The 24,189-nt window shown below is 54.0% G+C and overlaps 3 protein-coding genes across 5 annotated transcripts in view; 1 reads left to right on the top strand and 2 right to left on the bottom strand.

Moving 5' to 3' along the window:
• Positions 1 to 14,943, bottom strand: part of SMG5 (SMG5 nonsense mediated mRNA decay factor) — a 29,221-nt gene extending 14,278 nt beyond the window's left edge. The window contains exons 1-9 of one of the 3 annotated variants that reach the window (XM_064475215.1): positions 14,781 to 14,926; positions 13,462 to 13,580; positions 7,877 to 7,975; positions 7,138 to 7,261; positions 6,327 to 6,483; positions 3,141 to 3,230; positions 1,749 to 1,838; positions 741 to 819; positions 17 to 142 (exon numbers count right to left, since the gene is read on the bottom strand). In XM_064475215.1, coding sequence (XP_064331285.1) covers positions 17 to 142; positions 741 to 819; positions 1,749 to 1,838; positions 3,141 to 3,230; positions 6,327 to 6,483; positions 7,138 to 7,236 — 641 coding nt within the window. In that variant the 5' untranslated portion in view covers positions 7,237 to 7,261; positions 7,877 to 7,975; positions 13,462 to 13,580; positions 14,781 to 14,926. Of the gene's footprint in view, positions 1 to 16; positions 143 to 740; positions 820 to 1,748; positions 1,839 to 3,140; positions 3,231 to 6,326; positions 6,484 to 7,137; positions 7,262 to 7,876; positions 7,976 to 9,859; positions 9,879 to 13,461; positions 13,581 to 14,780 lie in introns of those variants that run through there. The other 2 variants (XM_064475214.1, XM_064475216.1) reach the window with 2 other exon arrangements.
• Positions 14,944 to 15,902: 959 nt separating this feature from the next.
• Positions 15,903 to 19,126, top strand: TMEM79 (transmembrane protein 79). Its single transcript, XM_064475335.1, has 4 exons — positions 15,903 to 16,060; positions 16,996 to 17,838; positions 18,079 to 18,292; positions 18,590 to 19,126. The coding sequence occupies exons 2-4, from the start codon at positions 17,106 to 17,108 to the stop codon at positions 18,792 to 18,794; spliced, it is 1,152 nt and encodes a 383-aa protein (XP_064331405.1). The 5' UTR covers positions 15,903 to 16,060; positions 16,996 to 17,105; the 3' UTR covers positions 18,795 to 19,126.
• A 784-nt stretch (positions 19,127 to 19,910) lies between these two features.
• Positions 19,911 to 24,158, bottom strand: GLMP (glycosylated lysosomal membrane protein). Its single transcript, XM_064475334.1, has 6 exons — positions 24,053 to 24,158; positions 23,396 to 23,653; positions 22,134 to 22,316; positions 21,767 to 21,985; positions 21,331 to 21,608; positions 19,911 to 20,996 (listed from the first exon to the last, which is right to left on the bottom strand). Exons 1-6 carry the CDS (start codon positions 24,128 to 24,130, stop codon positions 20,828 to 20,830), a joined length of 1,185 nt encoding a protein of 394 aa, XP_064331404.1. The 5' UTR covers positions 24,131 to 24,158; the 3' UTR covers positions 19,911 to 20,827.
• Positions 24,159 to 24,189: the final 31 nt, after the last annotated feature.

The following is a 24,189-nucleotide window of genomic DNA, read 5'->3' as shown; positions in this document are numbered from 1 at the left end:
TTCTTTTCCCTCTCACCGTTTCTTGCTTGGAGACAACTTCCTGGTTTCACATTTCTTCAACTGGTGATACATTTTGGCTGCTTTGTCGTACAGCCGCTTCAGGTTCCCATAGGCACCTTCAAAGGACACTTCAGACTGGATACTGAGATACCAAAACAGAACACACCAAAAGTTAGTTTGCCACAAGGTTGCTCATATTTTATGGCTTTAATTCACTAGAAAGTTATTCAGGCATCTAAGCATGAAGATGGGTACCTAGTGCTTTTGTTTGAACACACTGGGCTACTTAACTCCCACTGATGTCTGCAAAGGCCACCTCAAGCTGCACCACAGCTCCATCTGCAATGTTTACACACCTTTTCAAATTCGTGCCTTAGGGCCCTGTTCAGATAACTGAATTCCACCCACCTCACTCTGCCGGGTGCCTCACTCAGCACCTCCACCCCCCTTCAAACTGGCTCTCTAGCACAGGCAGAGGGTCTCAGATGAAACCCTGCCCTCCAAGTGCAGCCCCGCACATGTATTTTAGCGACCAGCGTGACTGTTTGGTTTGACCAAGGCTCGCTCTTATGATCAGTCCTGCTCAAGGGTGAAATAAACCCTTCTCTCTTCCCCCTCCCCTGAAACTCATCCGCTGAAAACAGTCACAACTTCAAAGTAAAGGAGAAAAGAATCTGGTACCAGTATCTGCAACGCACTGATTCTCCATCCAGAAAGCCAAGATCCTCACAGACACTCACCAGCGTAAGTAGCAATAGGTAGCTTCCACGTTGTAGTATTTGCTCCCTGCCAATGTCCCCAGCTGGTTAAAGGGCATGCCTGTCATCAAAGAGAGCAGCAACGGAATTAACTTACAACTCTCCAATGGCCCTGCTGGAAAGCAGATCCTTTCCCTCTCACTGTATTTCCACACAGGAGGGAAGACAAGAGACACAGGCACTAGTAAAGCTGCAGTACAAAGGTCTGGACTGCTCAATCCTTTTGCCAACCAGGTTTGTTTGGTTTTTTTTTTCCCCCGTTTTATAGTGCTTCTAGATCCTCCCCACCATCCTGCCAGTTATCTACATAAGAAAGCAGAGCAAACAATGCCTCGTCCTCTGTATTAATAATGCCATGGCCTTGACTCTGCATTCCTCCCGACACATACTTCTTATCAGCATTTAATAATTTAATGATTTCATGTTCCAGCTCATTGGGGTTAATTTTTGTCACTTTGGTATTTGGGATCAGCCTATCAAACAACTCGGTGAGAACTCTGCAAAGACAGCACGGAGAAAACACTCTTCTGGAATCGCACACTTTTTAAGGTAAGACAGGCCCTCAACTCTTGCCACAAGGTGTTCTCACAAGGCAGTCACTTCTGAAGGAGAAACCAGCATGTGAGGCTTTTTTTTTGCAGGGGCAAAAAGAGGGAGATGACCGATAATGCCCTGCTCCTGGCAATGGACAGCGGGATCTTCCCTCAGCCAGACAAGCACAATTTTAGCACATTCATGGAAGTCTGAGCTTCTCAGAGGTTTTCAGATGAGTAAGTTGAGGTCAGCAGCCAAGAGCACCTTTGCTTTAACTCCTCTCTTTGGCTTGCCAGCAAGAGATTGTCAGAGAAGGAAGTAATTTTAACCAGAGGATAAAACCATTCCTCTCTCAGCAGCAGGCCATAAACCTGACCAACGTCGTATCACAGAGTATTGTTCTTAGGTTGCAGCAACATGATTTTAATGACTAAAAATTCATGGTAACTCACTCACCAATTTGTGGTGCAACAGAAAGGGCTTGATAGTAAAACCGCTCAGCCAGCAACTCCGTGTCCACACCTGCCAGTTCATTCTGATAGCGAGCTGAAAGAAAACCACACACCGCACATCAGAAACCAGAAGGAGCGTCTTCTCTTCCCTTCTGCAGAGAAGCAGTTTCCCTACAGATTAAAAACACCACAAAACTAGAAATACCGGCCAAGTCAACAAACCCATCAAAGAACCGCTCTTGGCAGAACGCAGAAACATACAGGGGTTGCCAGGCCTGTCTGAAGCACTTTTAACTGCACTGTTCCGCACATCCCAACCACTGCCACTTCAAGCAAAGGGGATATCCCACAACACTTGTGGCAGGACGTAAACAAAAGGAGGAAATTCTTCTGCTCCATGCATTTAAGTGCCAATTCATTTATCCTTGAAAGATAAATTCCAGTACTCCATTTTCCAGTACCTCAAACAGACTATATTCTACTACAGCTGAGTGTAAAATCTAAAGCAAGTCAGCTGACTTAATAAAACACCTGGCTGTGGATAGATTGGACTTATTTTCTCTCTCTCGTTTGGACAACAGTAGGCATTTTGGAAACCTTAGGTGAAAGCATTGTGAAGAGGCGAGCACATTTTCTCTCCCACCAGCCAGGTAAGTCATTCTTACTACCCCTCCCCCCAAGACTTTTATTCGCAATGCCATTTTTAGGCTGATTTACGTGCAACAGTAACGCCAAACAGCTTTCAAGAGCTTGAAGGCTGCTGCGTGTCAAGCACATTTACCCGCGCCACACTTGAAATAGCAGTTTTTCACTCAGTTATGTGTTTTCTCCCTGCCTTCGCTCCCACACGTTCACAATCAAGCAAGAAGCTGACACACTGCAGGAGGTCGTGACTGTGGGATAGACACGTCTGCTATAAAAAGGATGACACGCAGCCAGACACAATGACAAAGAACCTGGGGCTCTGCAGCAGCCTACCGCTCTGGAAATATGTGCAACATTGCTTAACAAATCTGATTTTCAGTCACATTCGTGCTGGTAACAGCAGCTCCATAAAGCAAGTCTGAACTGAGAAGTTGGCCCGCTTTGAGTTTCCTTCCCACTGTCCAAAAAACATCAATAAAAGCAAAGGCTTCCATTCTTACACAGCCACGGGTAGAGCTGTTTATCAACAGCTAACTCCTCACCTACATGCCCTAAAACAAAGCTTCTGCAATTTGTAGCGGTTCAGTTAAGCACGACGATTTCAGCTTATACCAGTCATTGGCAAATGTGTCTGAGGGGAACCAGTGTCTGCAAGTAACTACGGCTGGTGACTAATGATGGACTCAGCACGGTACAGACACGATCTTTTTGACGTATTAAAGGTTGCCCTGAAAGACGATGCTGTTCTTACCTAGATCTCCCAGATAAACCAGACATCTGTGACATGCCATCTGTGCCCACTCCATCTCCTTCTCTGATGCAGACACAGGTTTCTTGCAGCCTACATGAGAAATATGAAATCACATACACCATTAGGTAAAGGCTGCTGGAAAGACACACGAGCAGCCTACGCCTCTGCCCAAGACCCAGCATGTCACCGGATGCAAACAAAGACTTCATGGTCAGACCACACTGTTGGTTGCCACCTGTGGCATCTTACAGACCACCTGTGGCATCTTACAGACCACCTGTGGCATCTTACAGACCTGGTTCACTCTTGTGGTTGAAATGTGGAAAAAGAATGTAGAAAATACCTGCAGACAGTGATACTCACCCACCCCCACTTCAATCCCCTGCCGATTAGGGGCAGTGCATGCCACTGCATCTCTAACAGTCACTGAAATGACTGTCACTCAGGCTTTGTCTACAAGGTATGCCGCAGAGACCTGGCTCCTTTTGCACTCAGATGAGAGGACAAAGGCCAATTCCTGCCTATAAGCCATGTGATTGTGTTAACACAGCATAGAGCACAAGCCAATAAGGCCTGTTGAGAGGCTGATTTTGTTAGCATGACTAATGAGGCCTTTGGACAGGAGCTGGCGCAAATTCCTGGAAGCCAGAAAGTCTGAGCACTCTTGCACCTGGCAGTAGCATACATACCTTCCCCAAGGCTGAAGATGGAAACAAACGCACTGTCTCAAGACCGAGACCTAGGTTTGGGACTGGCCAACCAAAAAGGGAAGAAGAGAAGTAACACAAGGGAAAATCAGGACAGCAAATCTGTGTTGTAGACAGGGCAGCTGCAGTCGGGTAGGAAGAGCAGCCTCCAGACAAAACTGCCTTTGCGTCCAGAGGAGGTGAAAGGGCTGGAAGGAATGTCCTCTGAGGAGCAGCTGAGGACTTTGGGCTTGTCTAGTTTGAAGAAAAGGAGGCTGAGGGATGACTTCATTGCTCTCTATGGCTTCCAGGGGCGGGGACGTGGAGAGGGAGGTCTCTTCTCCCTGATACCCAGTGACAGGACACATGGGAATGGTTCAAAGCTGCACCAAGGGAGGTTCAGACAGGACACGAGGAAGCGTTTCTCTGCCGAGAGGGCGGTCAAACACTGGAATGGGCTTCCCAGAGAGGTGGTCGATGCCCCAAGCTTGTCAGTGTTTCAGAGGCATTTGGACAATACCCTTAATAACACGCTTTAACTTTTGGTCAGCCCTGAAGTGGTCAGGCAGTTGGACTAGATGATCTTTGTACGTCCCTTCCAACAGAAACAGCCTAGTCTATTCTATACTGAACTTAAAAAAAAAAAAAACCAAACCAAACAAAACAGTTCACACAGGGGAAAGTGTCAAAAGAAACAGGGGCTCCAGCCAGCTGATCTGAATGAATTTAAGCCATCAAACATGACTCAGCTCCTGGGAGGGGCTGCTGCTGGCAAGACCATCTTCCCACCAGCACCTTCTCCCCAGCCAGGTGGGCCACGGTTCAGCCAGCGATCAGGAGGCAAAGGCTACCGCGTTCACGCTTCCCCTCCAGAAAGCATTCACTGCCACCGGGCAGACCCGTGTCATGGCTTCGGTCTAGGTTCAGTCTTCCTGTTGCTGAGGACTTTCACCTTCTGGAGGAGAAAATTTCCCTCAAGCAGGAATCCCAGAGGAAGATTTTAAGACCAGTCCAGCCTGCAGTCTGAGTTGGCTTAGTTTAAGGGAGTGGAAGTGAAATCTGGAGGCTTAAGTGACCAGTGAGAAATAGTTCCCACTTACTAACAGGCATTCAATGAGTTGCATTATACAAACACACGATCTTCAAATCTGTGTCCATGGATGCTGTTGGACCCGTCTCCTCCCTTTCTTTTTTGCTTGGAATCCTCTTGCTCCCACCTATATAACCGTCAAGTTGTGTCCACCCTAATTTGTAGTTCATACAGGATTCTTACACATCCATCTTTTTCCGGATGTGCAACGTTACATCTCTATTATCCAGTTACGTACTCATCTGCTGCTTCCTTTTAATTAAAGATCCTAAACGCATTAAGAAACCTGAGTAAGGGGAGCCTTTCAAATGCAATCAGGCACCACAGGGTACAAACCCATCTGGAATGCACACTTCGAGAATTTATTAGTTCTGCAGTACTTAGATACATTTCTCAAAGCAACAGTTGCCAGGGACATCTGCCTTCTAAAGCGGCATTTCAAAGCCGATCGCGATACAATCATCTCCCAGAATTAAGAATAAGATACCAGCAACTAAAACGTTCAATTGCTGAAGACCTACTAACTTCTCTTACCCAGTTTCTGCCATCCTCCCCCCTGCCAGCTTGAAGAATGTCGATTAAACCCTTGCTAATACAGTTCACAAGACATACAGAGGTTCCATTTCTCACCTGGACCCACCCAAAGAGAAACATGTGCCTTGAGGCCACTGAGCACAGCCCAGGAGCAAAGGTGAACAACCCATTACAAGGCAATCCAGGATGTGAATGCACATGCAGTCTTGAGCTGTTTCAAGCCTGCAAACACTCTTATTCTTCCTCCCCTAATAGGCAAGATACCTCAAATTACCCTGCATCTGAGGGCAGGCACAGAGCAGTCACCTGAGACAGCTAACATACCTTACCTTACTGTGTTACAGAAGCTTCCCTCACGTTCTCAGTCCAAGATTCAAAGCTACCCACAGTACCACTAGGAAGCACATGAAGGGAGCACAGATAGAAGGAACACCCAAGAGGAGGAACACTGTCTTCCATCTAGTGAATAGGATGTCCTGACAAAAATCTGTTGATTACAAGCACCTACTCCCCCAACGGCCTGTTTGTCTGCTTTAATTAAGCTTTTAAAAACGTTCTGTACAGCCAGAAGCGCTCTTCAATTTTCCATAAAAAATCTGCCCTCACCAAACACTTTCTAAGGAATTTTCTAACAGATTTTCTTCCCGTTAGAAACCCTTCCTTCTTCCCAGGTTTAGTGTTAAAAAACCCCAACAAAACAGTGCCACGGAAAAGCGAGCAGGGCAGGCAGTCTGTTCTAAACAGATAAATGGCTAATCAGAGGGGGAAAAAAAAGATAATCCCTTGAACGCTGAAACAAAGATGGACTAGAGCAAGGGGATGCCACCTGTCTGGGGCTGAGCCCTTACCCACGAGTCCAACAGACTAGGCACTAACCTATTAGAGGGTCCGTTACGTGCGTCCAGTCAATGCAGCACTGCAGCTCCAGCTGATAGTGAGACTGGATGTAGAGGAGAAGGTGCTGGTAAAATCCTATGCCAGCAACTAAGTGAGTCCGGTACGCACACTCCAGAGTGCTACGGCTGTGAATGTGCTGGAGGGAAGAAGAATGAGAATATGTTAACACAGTCCGGGTAACATTTTAGGCTGGCCACCCAAGTTACACCAAGTACGAAGGAAGACAGCTCAGCTGTAATTGGTTTTGCACAGTTCTGTGCCTCGTCTTGCTTCACACTGTTGGATTTAGTGGTATTAACTAAGGGTCAACATCAAGAAGAAATACTTGCTGCAACAACAAATGAATAAAATCGAGGTGTCTGGTTAGAGCACCTTAAATGCATTCAGGCAACTCGATCGCCAGGAGAGCGCTCATGGCCTTAGAAAATACGTGTGAATACTGGGAATATCTTCCAGTGATCAGCTCTAGTGAAAACAATCAGCACTGACAAAGCCTCTTAAGACCATTGTTCTACACGGAGATGTGTCTCTTTTGAAGATGGGAAGACAAAAATTAAGGAAATTATGTCGAAATATCCTCTGCAATGGCAGCTCTCTCAGCAGATCGTTGACGCTTACCTGCCCACAGCTAGACAAAAAGTGTATGTCAGCTCCTCGGTTAAAATTCAGGAGTGCCTGGCTTCCTGCCCTGTGCTCAGACCACAGCTCCTCCAAGGAAATGGAGCTTTTAACTTGCTCTCACCCATTGCACAGCCAGAGACTCTCTCATGCCCGAGCCATAGATACCTGCCTTTTTATTTGTTTTAATGAGCTGGATAACTTCATAGTAAACTTTTCTCCAGAGCAATTCTTCTGCTTTTCTTCCATAATCAACTGGATGCAGGAACATCAGCTTCACACACAGCTCCCGCAGCCTGAGAGAGAGAGCGGAGCATTCACCTTTAGCTACAGCAGCTTCAAATACTGCTCCCGCTACAAAAGCATGGAAGAGGAAAGTCTGAATTCATTACGATGGATCAGTAGGCCACCTGGTGATGGTACAGTTTGTATCACTCCCACACAGGAGCATCGGGAAAAGCCATACACCTAATGGGTCACCATGGCTCAGCTGGCCATCAGTAGCTTCCCGAATTGCAGTGATGTCAAGAATTGTCTTGACGGCTTAAAAGTTTAGTAAGAAAAAAAATCATCCCTGCTAGGCACTCTCTGAACCAGGTAAAAGATTTCACACACATATAAGAAGTTTCTTCACCACACAGTTTTTTAAAGGTAATTACACGGAAGGCATTGGCCAACATGAAGACGACTTATTTGTATTACAACACCACCCAGGAAAGCCTCCAGCCATGGGCTGTATGGTTAGGCGCTGTTCAAATACAGATCTGAAATCTAGCCTCTGCTTCAAAAACCTGGAGGGATCCCAGGTCAGCCGAATACACTGTGAAACTGCAGATTCAAAACCTCCACGTGTAGCTTCTCATGGATTTTCCCCAGCCAAATATAAGAAACAAGTGCCCTGCCCAACTTACTTGTTCCTCAAGCTGATGTTCTCTGGCTTGAACACTTCTTGATACGCTGCCTTATTACCAAGGATGAGATCTAATCGATGAACGGCCTCTACCACTGCTCTGCAAAGTAACACAGAAAGAAGAGTTTCAGAATAGCAGGTTGTCTGGGATTATTCCATGAAATCTGGGATGCCTACACAGAACCATACCAGCCTAGTTAATTCCGTTATTAGCAAGCCGCATTATACCACCGCATAACGTTAACCGATTGCTTTTCTGCACTCTATTTTAAAAGGCTTATGGAAAGAAGAAAAAAGCAGAGTTACATACTTTGTAATGATTTTGCTGCAAATCAGCTGTTTAATCTCCAGTTATCACGGCCTGCCTCGTCAAAAATGTCAATTATTTCTACACTAGCCAAGTCAGAAATGTCTTTGGACGCGTTAGCAACTTTTAACCTCAGCAATTACATCATGCTACACATGCACTCAGATTAATGTAAATGTCTTAAACCCTATGATTAAAAAATTGATTGATTTTGAACAATTACTGTTTTGACAGGCTGAGTCAAATCTCCACCAATTCCTGTTTCCTTACCAACTTCTCTACAAAAAAAGGCAGCTCACGTCATTCTCATTTGCCAAAACTTCCCGATCTTCGTTGCAGTGATTCATTCGTTAAAGCCCTTAAAGATCTTTCAGTGATAGGTAACAGAGATATTCAAAACCAGCCTAAAATATTAAATTTGTTACAACATTTTTTCCCCTGAAAGCCAGCAAAAAGGCAGACCGAGCAGCCTCCGAACAACTGAGTCATGCAAAAAAATACGTCTGTGAATCACTGCCCAAGACTCTCCTCCTGGAGGAGGAATACCACACCATGTGTAAAATCTCAAGCACTCCAAAGCTTCTCGCTGTGAGCAAATCAGGCTACAATTCCAGAACGATGCAGTGAAATAAAACCAGGGACTCGCAGAAGCTGAGAGAAAATACCCTCATCAATAGCTGTTGGATAAAGCAAAATCGACCAGCCATGTTAAGCCCTTCCTACCAAGAGAGATCATCTCTAAACCTCCGCCTTTGTTAAGCTTCTATTTGAGGTCAATAAACTGACTCCTGAAATAAACTTTTCCCAGCTGTCGACTCTCCATGTTCCTCTTCAAGAGTTATGTCCTCCAAGCCATTAGCTATCAAACTCCACAGGTACTAGTAGATAGCTGCAAGGTTCAGGGGGAGAACCTCTCATTCCTCCCTTGCTCTAATACCTTTACTGCTCCTGCTGGTGAGCCTGCCACACACAGAGACTTGTTTGAACAAGAAGCTGAAGACAAGCAAGATCCACTGTAAACAGAGAATGAGAAAGACCTGACCAGAGCAAACTTCTGCAGGGAAGGACAGTTAGATGCTGCTACCAGCCTGCTCCCCCTCCCCAAAATCTCCATCGTCCGCAGAACACAAACTCCCTCGTCACACTCCCAGCACAATGCAATGACTGAACCCTCTTTCCAGGCACATGTGCAAATGGTTGCCGCACTGAATACAGGGCACTCGCATGGCACGTGCAAGCAAGAGCATTCAAAACCATGTGCTAAGGAGGTAGGCTAAAACCACCACCACTTCCTTGAAAACTACAGATATTACTCTAAAGTAACAGCCAGTTTCATACAGCAGCCCCTTACTAGCAAGGCAAATCCCCGTCCACAAACCCACCGCACCAAAAGGAACCTCCCTGAAAAAAAAAACCCAGAACATTCAGGAGCTCAAAAAGAAAATGTGCCATCGCATGCTATGTCACGGGAAGCCTTTGATCCAAGGGTAACTGGAAATCTCGTTTGTTTTCAGTAAACCACAGAACCCGACAGAAGAAAAGAAGTGTAAAGGATAGGAGTGCCTTACACAATGGCTTGGGAGACCAAAACACCAGAGTCGAACCAACTTCTTCCCAAATAATCATGAAGAACACCAAGAACAGAGTAAGAATCACACACAAAAGTCTCCTACTAACCTTGATATCCACAGCCTCTTCTGCTCACCAGCATCTTTCTCATATGGCCTGAAGGTCCTTTACAAACTCTAACAACCGAATACCCTCAACAGCAAGGAAGGCAGGCAAGTAAAATGCTTTTTGGTTTACAGGTAAAAAGGAAATAAGTACAAAGCATTCACCCAAGCTCAGAGCATACTGGTGAGGGGGCGAGAAAAAACAAACACGTTTCATCTCCCCAAAATATACCTCCACAAAGCAGCAGGCAACAAACGTATCCTCACTGCAACCTGTGATTCTAATGTCCTGTCACTGTAACTCTCAAAGACCCTCAGCAGGAAACAAACAGCGTGGCTCACAGGGAACTGATCCATCTCCTATGCAGAAGAGTGACCAGAAGAAAGGGGAACTGCTTTTTCATTTGATTCCCGGAGAGAAGAATCTATCATCTTCTATTCCCAAAACAGGCAGTCTCTACATCTTCAAAATAGCTGTAAAAACACATTCACTGTGCACTGAATTGGCAGCCGCTGCGTGTCTGATACAAGCTTGCATGTCACCGACACCTCAAGGTGGGAAATGATTTCGCAGTGGCTACAAGCAGTTGACACCTGCATCCAAGAATATGGTCAGCCCTTAGGGTGGGACGTCACACGTGCAGGTGTGAACCCATGTGTCCAAACCCTCATCTGCAAGCTAACTGTATTTGAAGGCTCAATGCCGACTCCTTCTCCTGCCATTTATTCAATTCAGATTCTTTTATGGACACATGGTCCAGGTTCTCCTACTGTCAGTAGCTCACATGCCAAACAAGCCTCTATTTTTTTTTTTTAACATCTTAAAAAAAAGGGGTCACAAAACCTCATCTAAGAAACCTCCTGCGTTCAGCAGCGACAGAAACGCATCTTGATACTGCGCAGCACGACACCCATGCAATGACAGGAATTACTCAAAAAGCAGTCGCCAGAACCCTTTCCAAGTTGCAGGCAAACAGACAGCTATTTGGCTGCCAAGAGTATCAGTGGGTAAGAAATGTGATCAAGCAGTTAAGGAATGCCTACTCACAGGCACAGGACTCAAACGCCTGCCAAATGCAAAGTGCAGAAAAGTTTCCTTCCAGGGGCTATCTGAGCGGGGACACTGCAGGGTGTTTCACCCTCCCCTCGAGCGCAGGGGGGGAGGCATCCCGGCGGGCGTCTCCCATACAACCCTGTTTCCTACAACAGCCAGGGACGGGCACATGGAGACACTGGCTGCTTCTGCTATTTTTTACAGGTTCATAAAGAAACAGAGAGTTGGTGACTTGAAAGCAGCAAGGTTTATCTTTTAGGATGTGGGTTTCCGAGCCGTAAGGCAGACCCCAAGCTAAAATGTCTTCTTATCAGCATGAGCTCCACGGTGCTGCTGGAGGCGGTGGAGGCAGGAGTAAAGAGCAATCTGTGGCAGCCAGTGACGGCCCGCAAGGATCCTATGTCCGCAGCGGTGAGGAAAGGGGACACAGTGAGGATAAAAAGGTACAGGAGCCAACCTTCCTTCAAAAATGTTAGGAAACATCAACACAGGTGCTACAGACCATGCACTGATCAAAATGCAGTTTTGCCCCTGTGCGTTGGGTGGCTTGAGACCACGGGCTGACTTCTGCTTAGCAGTTAAGAGGCCAAATTTTGTCCCAGTAACCATTTCTATACCTGCTGGGTTTAAATGCTGCTTTCAGACAGGACATCAGAACCACAGAGGAGGCAAGTCAGATGCCAGTCTATTAAAAGAACCAAGCACGGCCCATCATGCCAAGCAGTGTGGAAACGGTCCAACGTGAAGGCCTCTTCAGCCACACGGACACCGATCTACCACTTTCCTTCTGTGCCACTAACGTTCTGGGATGGGGCAAGATGGCTGGGAGGATTATTTGTCCTCTCTATATTCCTTTACTTAATACATCACCGAGAGCCACAGCCTCTGAGGAGTAAGACATTTCTCAGGAAAAGGACTGCAGCCATTCATTTGTATTCTGGCATGTGTCAGTACACAAATAATACTGCCCAGAACAAGGCTGGCAGACAAGAATAGTAACGCAAAGCCAATGAGCTAATGGTTACCCAGAATCCAAAAAAGAAATCTGTAAAATTAATCCAGTCACCCTACGCTAAAACATAGACTGTAAAACAGCAGCCAGGATAATCCAGTTGCCACGTTCTGCGGTGAAACTTGGGGATTATCAGTCCAGAAAGACTTAAATGGAGAAGATCAAAGACCATCCTACAAGCAGCAATGGGCAAACCTCATCTCCAAAAGGACACTCCAATGGCCAACATACTCACCAAGGACTGTGGAGACCTGAGCTCAACCCCCACTGCTCTCACAAGCAGACACAAAGCTGATCCCAAGTAAGCACAGTTTATAGCCAGGACTGTGACATTCTAACATCTTTGATTCAAAAGGCACTGTTTAATCTGACGGCCAAAAGTTTCCAGAGAGAGACAGCCATCACACAAAGCACAACGAGCTTCTTAGAGGACAGGAAGTTACCGCTTCATTTATCTGAACTTCAGGCTGAAATAGAGAAGAATTGACAGAGACTGTTATGGTAGAAAGCTCACTAAGAGAGCTCTCACCTATGCAGCAAGAAAATTTGTGGCCACTGCAGATATTATAAATCCTGCACTAAAATCACAATACTTACTTCCAGCTGAGAGAAGAGCCATCTCTACAGGAGTGTGGTTTTCTTCTTCGGCTGTAAAAATGCCATAAAGCATCCACACACCTTATTCTGACATAATAATTTAAACAGAAAACAACTGCTTCCTTGCCTTGATGACCAATCTCATATGGGGTCAAGGGACATTCCCTTGTGAGCTTCGACGGCACAGTGAGGTACCACTTCTCAGGTGAGGTAAGAACCACACACATTCCTGGTCCACTGTGACCAGAGTAAAACACATCTTAAACCATGATGAAGGTGGTTTAAACGAAACACATTCTATTTTGCAAGCACATACATCCTCTCCAATCCTGTCCACCACGCCTCGGGTGGGAGCGGGCAAGGTGTTACGCTGCACTAGCTCAACTACTAGCAGGTGTGGGAAGCCACCCCCAAGATCAAACGGGATATCTCAATGTGACAGCAGATACTGAGCTCCACAGCCCCGGAGGCGCTTCCAGCACGACGATGCAGCCCACACCTCCGGTAAGCCAAGCCATGGTGTTTTACCACTGACCTTGCAATAAGAAACAGAAATGAACCCAATATAACTTCAAAGCGGAGGGAACGTGTTTGTACGAAGCGCATCAAGGAAACAAACAAATTTGAGTAACTACCACTCAAACCTGCTATTACTGCTTTGGACTTTCAGGCAAGGATCTTGCAAGATTTCTCAGAGGGAAGCAAGCCTTGCCCTGTTTTAGAGGAGGGCAGTGAGGTTCCACAAGATGAAAGGACATGCTCAATGTCACCGAGCAAGCTGGCAAGACAAAAAGAAAATAGACGCCAACATAAAATCCACCTCTTGCCTTCATTGTTTTGCTCATCTTAGAAACCACACTGTCGCTGCTGAAACTCCACTATGTATCTGCTCTACTGATGGAGAAACTGAGACAGAAGGGGACAATTTCTGGGCCACACTCACAAAACAAGTCATCAGCAGAGCAGAAGCCAGGCATCTCAGCGCTGACGGCATGGCACCTCATCCCTTCTGGGTAGGGCTGACCAAGGCCATCATTTTTTCCTGAATCTTGTCTTCTGATGCTATTTCCAATGCACCGTGCAGAGGTGTAAGTGAGAGTGGAGTCCCAGGGAGTGTTTTAGTAGGAAGACCTGCAGCTGGAGCAGTCTTGCACTCCATACAGCAGGAAAATACCCTGGCTCAAGCTCCTCTTTGTCACACCCTCTTCTCCAGTGCTTCCCTCGTAATCCCTGTTTGCTGCCAATGCCAGGGACCCCCTCTCCAGCCCCCCTCTCCCTGGATGCCCCCCACATCTCGCCCTTATCCCACTGCATCCCCACACCTCCTTCCCCCTCAGCCTCCACCACCTCCTACCTCGCGTCCCTGAATTCTGCGTAACCCCTTCCTCCATCTCCCATGTCCTGACCCATCTCCCTGGGTGCCCCACATACCCCTTCCCCTGATCCCCTTCTTACCCTCCCACCTGCCTCCCTCTCCCCCCCCATCTCTCCATAGTTCCCCCATCTTCCCCCACCACCCCTCGTTTTGACTGTCCCCCCTGGATCCCCCACACCCTTTTTCACCAGTGCCATCCCCCACCCCGTGTACTGCTCATCTCTGGATCCCACACAACCCCCTTCCCCCTATTCCCTTCCCCCGAGTCTTCCCTAATTTTCCCCCTTCTTTCCCTTAGCACTGCCCACTTCCCTTGGATCCCCCCCAGATTCCTCCACCTCAATCTTCCCTAAATCCCACCATTTCCTTCCCCTGTTTCCCCCAGCCTTCCTCAAATCCCACCATCTCCTTTCCCCATCTTTCCTGAATATCCCTCCAAACCCCTTCCCCCGGTTCCCCCCAGTCTCCCCTGGATTCCGCCCCTCTCCAGGCTCCCCTGGGTCCGCCCCCCATCTCCTCCCCTTCAATCTTCCCTAAATCCCCCCACTCCCCCTCACCTAGGTCCTCAGTCTCCTCTGGGTCCGTCCCCCCCTTCTAACCCCCTGCACCCTTGTCATCCCCGGTCTCCTCTGGATCCTCCCCATCTCCTTTCCTCCCGCCTGGGCTCCCGGAGCTCCCCGGTTCCCCTCCCCATCCCCTTCCCCCGGGCCCCCCCGTCTCCCCCCGATCGCCCCCCAGCCTCCTCCGGACCCCGCCCCACCTCCTCCCGTCCCTCTGGCCCCCCGCGTTTCCCCCGGTCCCCTCACCTCCCCTGACCGCCTTCATCTGCCCCCCGCGGTCCCTCATCCTCCCCTCGCCTTCCCCTCCCGCGATGTCCCTCTCCTCACCGGTACAGCCGCTTGGTGTGCAGCACCTTGGCCTCCGGCTCGCCGCTCTCGCCCGCGGCCCCGCCGCCCTGGCTCATGGCGCCCGGCGAGGGCAAGGCCCGGCGCAGCCCCCCGCCCCCTCAGCACCGGCCGCGCCGCCCCGCCGCCCCCCGCCGCCGCCGCCGCCCCCGGGCCCGCTCGGCCGCCATGGCTGCGCGGCTGCCCCCTGCCCCGCGCCGCTCCCGCGAGACTTCCCGCGAGACCGGAGCGCGGCGGGCAAACATGGCGGCGCCGGCCTCACCTCGCGAGAACTTGCCCTCTCGCCGCACCAGCACCTATTGCTGGCAACATGGCGGCTGCGCGGCGTCATCTCGCGAGAGTTCACCCTCCCCCCGCGACGCACGCACAAGGCCGCCGCGCCAGCACTTAGTGCTGGCAAATATGGCGGCCGCACCGGCGTCAGTTCAACGAGCCGGACAAGGGCAGAGGCGCTGATGGCTGGAGCCGGGCCTGAGGGCCGCGGGAGTACCCCCGCGCCTCCCCGGGGGCGGGCCGGCACCAAACGCTGGGTCCCTGGGCCTGGTGGGCCCTATGGCTCCCCCACGCCATGGGCCTGGCAGGAGCTGTGGGGCAGGCATCCCTCTACCTTGGCACCTCAGGGCCAGCGGGACGCTGGGGGCTCAAACGGGGGCCACCCTCCATCGCTGTGGGGGTGCAGAGCGGCGCGGCTGGACGGGGCGGTGGGAGGAATTCCTCCCCAGCCCCGGGACTCCCGTCGTGCCACCGTGTAGCAGGAAGGCAGGGTGCTGCTGGCTGGGGTGGGGGCTCCCCAGGACCCCTCGTCTTTCTGGTGCTTCACCTCCTTGGCGTGACCATGGCGTGACCATGGTGTGACCAGCCCGGACGGAGAGCCAGGCCCGTCCTCTCTCTGCCATGGCAGACAAGCACTGGGGCTTCTCCTTTTCCACCAGGCCCTGGCCCTGCTGCCAGACCCCCCCCAGCACAGAAACCCCCTGGCAGGGGGACGTGCTGCGCTGCGCTCGTCCCTATGTGGTGGTTGCCCCATGCCACAGAGGGGCACGGGATGGGGCTCAGGGGGGGCCAGCACAGGGCTGAGGGGCCACCTCAGCACCACATCGGGCGAGGCTGTTGCGCCTGCCCCTTTCGCCCGGCCCCACCTTAGCTGGTTAAACAGGTTTGAAATCCAGACGGCAGAGAGACGTGGAAGCATTTCGCAGGCTCCCAGCACAGCTGCCGCTGCCGCACAGCCCCCAGCCCCATGGCCCCCCACCTCTCTCCAAGTAAGTTTTGCAGCAAGGGGAGCCGAGAACCGCCTTTCTCCCGTGTCCCACGGGGCGAGGAGTGAGTGGGGTGGGGAGAGGGGAGGTGGAGGTGTGTGAGGAAACAGGAAGCTGCTTTAGCCATACTCCATTGTGTGGACCTCAGGTGAAGCCCCGCGCCACTCTCTGCCTCAGTTTTTCTATGCCTGTGGCCAGGCCGGGGCTCTTTTTGGAGGTGCAAGGATGAATGTGCCCAGAAGGGAGAAAGAGAGAGATTTTCGTTGCAGGGGCTCCCATGCCTGCAGCCAGAAACACTTGGGATGGGCTAAAATACAGGGATCCCCTGCTAAGAGGGAAAAATGTGAGATTTCTGCCTGGATCTCCGGCTCCCCTGCAGCAAGTGGCACCCAGCAGCCTCCTGTGCCTGTCCCAGATCGGCCTCAGCCACAAGAGGCAGCAAATCTGGCTCATCCTGGCTTTAGCTGTGGTTCCTAGATGCGGCCTGGCTGGCTCTCCCCAGGTATCGGGGCTTGGCCGATGCTGGCACGGAATGGAATGGCGGGTGGAGCCAGTTGCATTGGCCAGGCAGTGTCCAGCTCCCCCGAGTCACAAGGCTCGTGCCCAGCCAGAAACCCTGGGATGTTTAGCCATGTGGGGGAGCAATTCCCAGGCTGCCCCCATTTTGTGGCCAGACCGACACAGCCGGGGCTCACCTGGCACCCAGCTCTGAGCAATGGTGCCCACATGCCTGGTACCACATGCCTGGACCCCGCTGCCGTGGGCTGGGAGCAGGAGGTTGTGGAGATCTGCTTTCTCCTAACAGTTGAAAGGCAGGCAGGTGCTGGGGACTCCAGGTGTGGCGGCTGCCGATTCGCATCCCAGCTTGTAACTGAGGCTCTGTGTGTGACCCCAAACCTCTAATTTCTGCTGGGTTTTTTGTCTTTCTCCTGGCACAGGGTGAAGTGGAAGGGACAGGAATCTAGTGCTCTCTTGACAACCCAAAACATAGGAGAGTTTCTTGCCAGTCCCCAGCTGCATCCCCAGCAGTATTGAGCCGGCCACTCTCATGGCTGCCGCTGATCCCATCCCGCCCCCTGAGGAGTTGGCTTTGCTGGAGGTGGGGAAGGTGGCCCCGGCTGCCCACGTGGATAAGGTGCCACCAGCCCCGGGTGAACACTCAGGGGACCCTGATGCCACCCTGCCATGGGACCGGTGCCAGCAGGGCGCCCGGGGCCAGCCGGAGCCTGTGGAGACCAAGAGGCGCTCAAGTCCTGAAGGGGGCCGCGAAGACCCCGAGGAGGCTGCTCTTACTGGCCCCCCAGCTGAGGCCGAAGATGAGGAAGCCCCTGGGCTGCCCATGATGGCAGCCCACGTCTTTGTGCCCATCGACCCACAGTGCATTGAGCGGAGACCTGACAAGCAGAAGAAGCAACCCGCCCCATGGCCCCAGGAGGAGGGCAAGGAGGGCTACATCCCCCACAGTGACAGACCCCACAGCCTCCGCCAGAAGCAGGTCTTCATTCCCATCAGCCCCTCGCGGTACAGGGACCCACTGGGCTTTGGGGAGCGAGTGTCCAAGCCACCGACTGAGGGGCTGCAGTGCCCGTGCACCAGCGACTGCGGCACCGGCAACCTCCAGGCCGTGGCCTCGGTAGTGGGGGCCCTGCTTCTCTGCCCCTGCCTCATCTATGGGGCCTACGTCTTCCTGCCTTTTGATGCCCCGCTGCTGCCCACCGTCAGCGCCCGCCTGGTCTACACACTCCGCTGCGCCGCCTTTGCCACGTTCCCCATTGTTCTGGGTGAGCCACGGGGTTGGTGTACAAAGCCCTTCGCCCCCTTCGCTGGGTTGCATTAGCCCTGGGTTGTGGGGAGTGGTGAGCAGAGCTGGGGCTGAGCTCTTTGCAGCTCTGTGCTCCCACAGAAGCAGCAGACTGAGTTTTTCTACCCTCTTCCCACCCCATTGCATCTCTCTGGTCCTCCCCTTGGGCCCAAATGCAGTTTCACTGGGCACCGGCTCAGCCCCTCTCTCTGTCCCCCAGGCATGATCGTCAGCGGCATCTCCCGCTTCTGCTCTTCCGCACTAGAGCCCTTCGGGGAGCTGCAGCAGGAGGTGGAGATCCACCGCACCTACGTCTCCCAGTCTGTCCATCTTTTCATCCTCTACTTCTTCAACATGGCTGTGCTGGCCACCTACCTCCCGCAGGAGGTCCTCAAGCTCATCCCTCTGCTCACGGGGCTTTTTGCCATCTCCCGGTAAGTGGTTCCTTCACCCTACCTGGGCTGCTGCCATGCCCAGGGTGCAAACGGGGTCTGTCAGTGCTGGCAAACACCGGCATGCCTTGGTGCAAACTCCTGCTCCGGCAGCACCTCACCTGGCCAACGACAGCCAGGCATGCCAGCGCAGGGGAAGGGTTTGCTCCATCTCTCATCCCAATTCCCACAGCGGCCATGCCTGGCAAACCCTCGCTGGGGTCAGAACCCCTGAGCGAAGCTGGGTGCCAGCCCCAGGGCATCACCCTTGCTGAGCCTGCACCTCCGTGTCCTCTCCAGGTTGATTTACTGGCTGTCGTACGCCATCGGGCGCTCCTTCCGTGCCTTTGGCTTCAGCATGACCTTCCTGCCCCTCCTGGCCATGCTGCTCTGGAACCTGTACAGCATGTTCATCCTGGAGCCCGAAAACCTCCTTGCTGTGGCAACGCCAAAGCCTGAGGACCAGTCCAAGGACAGTGGAGCCAAACTCCGGTACTGGGGGTGAGGGAGGCCCCAGGGAGATGGGGTGCCTGGACCCCGTGGTGCAGAGGGGTTGAGCCCTCCTCACCGCCCTGCTTTGTGAGCCCTGAAGGTGGAGGGGTGCAGGCAGATCTGGCTGGGCCCTGCTCCCTGCCTGGACCCAGCAAGGTTTTGCTGGGCACCCAGGTTTGACAGAGCTGAGCTGTAAAACCCTCTGCACTGCACTGGGAGCTTCCTGCAGGAGGGCGAACAGGGCCTGGAGCAAGAGCCAGTGAGCTCTGTCCCACAAGGATGCATTGGGGTGGGATTTGCCTAACCTGCTGGAGCTGGCTTTGCCCAATAAAGCCCCTCACCAAGCGGCTCTGTAGCTGTTTTGGGGAGGGTGGGTTAAATTCCCCTAGGAATCGCTGCTGCCAGGACTTCACCCACAGGATGCCATCATCCAGCCCCAAAATGATGTTTCCAGGAGGAAACCGTCCCATCTCCCAGTGCTACAACAGCGTCCCAACCCTGCATCCCGTCCCGGGTCCCTGCATGGGAGCGTGGCCAGTCCCGCCCGGCTTGTCCCTCCTCCCCCTCTTCCTCCTGGCCGAGGTCCAGCAGCTGGTTCACCAACCAGTTGGCCTGGTAGGAGGGAGGGAGCCCTGCCCCAAGGAGGGAGCAGGGAGACAGCAGGATGGGCGAGATGGCACCAGGTTTGGGCTGGCGACGGTTGATCCCCGCCCAGGGGTGGTTAAAAATCCACCAAATAAAGGGAAAGCCCTTCCATCCCTAGATCTGCCGAGTGTTTGGCTTGCCCTGCCTCCCGTCGCCAAACGCTGTATCATGGAGCCGTTCGCCCGCTGCAGCCCAGCTGGGTGAGAGAATGGGAACAGTCTGACTCTTTCCAATGCCCTTCTGAGCAGGGATAGGGCTCACAGCCTGGGCTCACGCTGACCCCACAGCTCATAGGCAAAACCGCCCCAGAGCGCCACACGCTGCTGCAAGGCACGAGTCAATCCAGGGGCAGGGAGCCTCCCTCCTCTCGGACGCCTCTTTTCACACCTTGGCTCCTGCTGAGTTCCAGCACCCTTTAATTCTTGCGAGGCCCAAGAGCTGCTCTCCCCGTGCTCACCCATAATGTAGCGTTTGCACAAGAAACTGCTCTTAGAAATTCATTTTATTTGGTCAAAGACAAGTCAGTGATGGAGAACGTGAAAAACGCAGCACACTCCCAAGTGACGCGATACCTCTGTGAACACAGAGCAGCCACGGACCACGCTTGCCTCATGGCTTCAAGCACCTGGATAGCACCTCTGAGCCAGCCCTGCAGAGCCACTGGCTGCAGTTAACTGAGAGCAAGGCTGGGTCAGCCCCTTGCGGGCTGACAGGACACACCTGAGCTCAAGCAGCAGCTGCAAAGCAGCACTGGGTTTCCCTTTTGTACCGGCAGCCCTCACTGAGGCCAGCACAGCAGAAAGTGCCTGTTGGGGATTGAGGAGTCCCGTGAGCCCCAGCCGGGTTGAGGGGGGCTGTTCTGGGATGCCCCCAGCACAGCAGGAAGCAGCAAGGCACCCTGCACACCGGGAGCAGAACCGGTCCCCAGCGCTGTCCCCCAGCCCCGCTCCTGGGCTGGAGCCACCCGAGCGGCCCTGGAGCGCTCTGGACGTGGCACAGCCCAGGCACAGCCAGTCCCAGCTGTTGCTTGGCTGCAGACACGACGACAGTGGTTTTATCCCTTGGGAGAAGAGAGAGAGATCTTCTCGCAAAAGATCTTTCCGTGGCTCAAGGCAACCCTGACCAGCTCCTCTGGGTCACTTCCCTTGGCCGGATGGATCAGGAGAAAACAGAGGAGGAAGAGTAATCAGTTGCAGGACCTGGGCAGCAGGAGGGAGCAGGACAGAGGGACACGTGATGTGGGCAATTGCTGCAAATGTTGCCCTGGTCCCCTTTGAGCCTTGACTGCAGGGAAAGAGGGAGGACAGAGAGAAGGTTGCAGGCTTCGGAGCCCCTGCAGCAGCCATGGTCATTTCCTGCTGACAAGAAGGGTCCTGGGGGTCTCCCCAGGGACGATCCTCCTCAGTTGATGGGCTCGTACTCAGAGTAGCGTTTCCTCTGGGCGAAGAGGACCACGCAGCTGCCCACCAGGAGCATCACCATGGGGGTGCCCAGCGCCACAGCCATGATGGAGATGACGAGGGGGGAGAAGGTGTCCTTGGGGGGCTGCCCAAAGCCCAGCAGCGCTGACCTGCAGGAGGGGACGAGAGAAATCAGCCACAGAGATGGGGATCAACTGTGTCCCACAGGTGGAACAGCTGGGGCTTTCTACCCCGACAGGGTCAGATCAAGATTTCTTGGCAGGATCCCACACGGGGCAGGGGAAGGGCCTCCCGGACTGGGGGAGAGGTGAGGGAATGCCTCAAAAAACTGCAAAACTCCTTGCTAAGAGTTCACAGGAAAACACAGACTTTTGAAAGGAGGTAGTTATTGAACAGAGAAACCCTCTAACATAGCAGTTCCCCAAATGGCAAGTTATTAGTGGCTGGGAGAGCATTATTTCATGCATGACAGGTCCCACTCACCAGATAAGGTAGCGCTTCTCCTGGTAAACCTTTCCATCCTCTCCCCCAAAAGAGATATTGATGGCGCTGATGGTGTAGGCGCTGCCCACCCTCTCCCCAAAGTAGGCGTGGACAATGCTGGACACGGGCAGGGTCCAGTTGGCTGCTTGCAGGCCACGAGACCGGCACTGGATGCTGTCCTCGCGCCTGGGGGTCTGGGAGCCATAGGCTGTCGCTTTCCACTGCAGGAAGCTGAGCGTGGAGCTGTCGTTTTGGGACTCAGCTACCAGGGAAAGTGTCTGGTGGAGGGAGAGGAACGGGCGGTGAAGCGAGGACAGGGGTTGGTCTGCACGGCAGCGTGAGCCACAGCCGCAGCTCGGCCAGGCTGTTTGCCTCAGACCCCCCTCACCCTCGTTCCTGCAGCCGTCCCCACGCCCGGCGCTCACCCCACGCTCACCTCGAAGATGGTGGGGGTGTACTCATCGTCGATGGAGCGTGCCGAGCGCAGCTTCTGCACCACCCCCGTCTCCTCCACCATGGCCACCTCCAGTGCAAATCGGGAGCTGTTGCCCCGCGGAGCCACCCCAGCCAGGACAAACTCCACTTTCGAGCTGTTTGCCGTGTGCAGGAGGCTGGGCAGGGGCCCGTCACGGCCACTGGCCTCGTAGGCTGTCACCTGCAGGGGACCCAGGTCAGAGGGACAGCACGATCACCGGCTGCGACACCAAGGAGCAACGTTCCCTCCCTAGACGGTGCTTTGGATACGATATTCACCGTGTTCGCCCTATAGCATCCCGGCGCAGTCCGTACCCCTGCGGGCTTACCCGGAATCCCAGGCTGCCGTTGGAGAAGCTGCCGCTGGGGTCAGTGGCCGGGATGCCTGTGAACTCGGCTGTCAGCGCCGTGTGGTTCAGCGTGCGGTTGATGCTGTCCCAGGAAAAGTCAGACAGGTCGTACGTGGGGTAGAAGAACTCTTCCAGCGTTTTGGCCTCGCTGTACTCAAACACCTGGGGGGAAGGAAGGGGAGCGGGGCTGGGAGGCACCAGCAGGGGCTGTGGACGCCCCCGCTTTGCGGTGTGGCCCCCGGGCCACCGTGCACCAGGCTACCACTGCCACCAGGGAGAGGGAGGAGGCTGAAAAGGAGCTGTCCTGGCCAAACATCTCAATGCACCATCACTGCTGAAGCCAGAGGCAACCAGGGTAGGACACAAAAGTGTGTAAGCGAGCAAGTGCCAGGCCCTGCCCCTGGGGAGGAACAACCCCCCGCACCAGCGCAGGCTGGGGGGGACCTGCTGGAGAGCGGCTCTGCTGAGAGGCCCTGGGGGTGCTGGGGGGCAGCGAGGGGACCCTGAGCCAGCACCGGGCCCTTGGGGCCAAGGGGGCCAGCGGTACATGGAAAGGCGTGTGGGCAGCAGGGCGAGGGAGGTTCTCCTCCCCCTCTGCTCTGCCCCAGTGAGGCCACATCTGGGGGGCTGCGGCCAGTTCTGGGCCCCCCAGTTCAGGAAGGGCAGGGAACTGCTGGGGAGAGGCCAGCGGAGAGCTACGGAGATGGTCAGGGGCTGGAGCATCTCCCTTGTGAGGAAAGGCTGGGAGACCTGGGCTTGTTCAGCCTGGAGAAGAGAAGGCTGAGGGGGGATCCCATCAGTGCCTATAAATATCTGAAGGGCAGGTGTCAGGGGGATGGGGCCGGGCTCTTTCCAGTGGTGCCCAACGCCAGGCCAAGGGGCCACGGGCACAAGCTGGAACGCGGGAAGCTCCCCCTGAACATGAGGACAAACCCCTTCCCTGTGCGGGTGCCAGAGCAGGGGCACAGGCTGCCCAGAGAGGCTGTGGGGTCCCTTCCCTGGAGACATTCACCCCCCGCCTGGACGCGGCCCTGTGCCCCTGCTCTGGGGGTGCCTGCTCCAGCAGGGGTGGGACGGGGTGAGCTCCAGGGGGCCCTTCCAGCCCCACCAGCCTGGGACTCTGTGAAAAGGGGCTGTTGTGCTACAGCTGGGAAAGCTGCCGACCGACTCTCTCTGCCCCAACAAGCCCCCCCCACCATGGGGCAGCTCTCCTGGAGCAGGGCCGCCTTCCTCAGCGGTACCTTGGTGAAGACAACGGCAGCGGAGTAGACGACACTGCTGGGAGGGTCGATCCAGATGGCACCTGCAGGAGCAGGCGAGAGCAGCTGGTTCCAGTTGATGCCCAGGGTGCTGTTCCTGCTCTCCGTAGCCACCAGCAGCACCGTGGGGGCCCCAATGCTGCTCCAGACGTAGTGCAGGGTGTCGCTGGGCCCCACCGCCCGCACGTGGAGCAGGTTGACAGAGGAGTTGTTCCAGCCAGGGTTGTACTGCATAGACACCTGCCGAGGAAGGAGAGGTCTCTGGGGGACTCGGTCCTGCCCCACGGCGGAGAACTGCACGGGTGCGTGAGTTGCCTCGGCGTCCCTGGGGGCTTTGCAGGCCACGGAGCCCCGCCACGGGCCAAACGCTGCCAAACCGGCGGGGCCAGCGCTTGGCCCCCGGCCGTTTCGGAGCAGCGATCCGCTTCCCGGCCCCCGGCCGCGGTGCTCCCGCCGGTGGCAGGACGGGGCGGGGGGGGGGGGGGGGGGGGGGGGCGGGCAGGGAGACCCGAGAGAGCCCCTTCCCTCCCCAAACCCCCGCACGTTTGGGTCACGGTGTCGGCACCGCCGGGAGCGGGCGGGCGCCGGCCCGGCCCCCCGCAGGATCGGGCCCCCCGGGGGAAGCGGGGACACGCTCACCTGCCGCCCCCCCGCCGCCGCGCCTCCCCCGCCCGCCGCCACCAGCGCCGCCAGCAGCAGCGCCGCCGCCGCCGCCATGTTGCGAGCCCAGCCGCTCACGTGACCGCGCGGGGGCCGCCCCCTTAAAGGGGCCGCCG

This window comes from Phalacrocorax carbo, chromosome 28 (assembly GCF_963921805.1).
Source record: "Phalacrocorax carbo chromosome 28, bPhaCar2.1, whole genome shotgun sequence".
NCBI classification, from domain to species: domain Eukaryota; kingdom Metazoa; phylum Chordata; class Aves; order Suliformes; family Phalacrocoracidae; genus Phalacrocorax; species Phalacrocorax carbo.
Note: the sequence above shows the minus strand (reverse complement) of the source record. Positions and strands in the feature narration are given on the sequence as shown.

Coding starts and splice junctions, on each gene's coding strand:
- GLMP (XM_064475334.1), bottom strand. CDS start 24,130: ATGGCGGCGGCGGCGGCGCTGCTGCTGGCGGCGCTGGTGGCGGCGGGC. Junction 22,317..23,395: donor CTGCCGTTGTCTTCACCAAG/GTACCGCTGAGG, acceptor CCTTCCCCCCAG/GTGTTTGAGTACAGCGAGGC. Junction 21,986..22,133: donor ACGGCAGCCTGGGATTCCGG/GTAAGCCCGCAG, acceptor GGTCCCCTGCAG/GTGACAGCCTACGAGGCCAG.
- TMEM79 (XM_064475335.1), top strand. CDS start 17,106: ATGGCTGCCGCTGATCCCATCCCGCCCCCTGAGGAGTTGGCTTTGCTG. Junction 17,839..18,078: donor CACGTTCCCCATTGTTCTGG/GTGAGCCACGGG, acceptor TCTGTCCCCCAG/GCATGATCGTCAGCGGCATC. Junction 18,293..18,589: donor GGGCTTTTTGCCATCTCCCG/GTAAGTGGTTCC, acceptor TGTCCTCTCCAG/GTTGATTTACTGGCTGTCGT.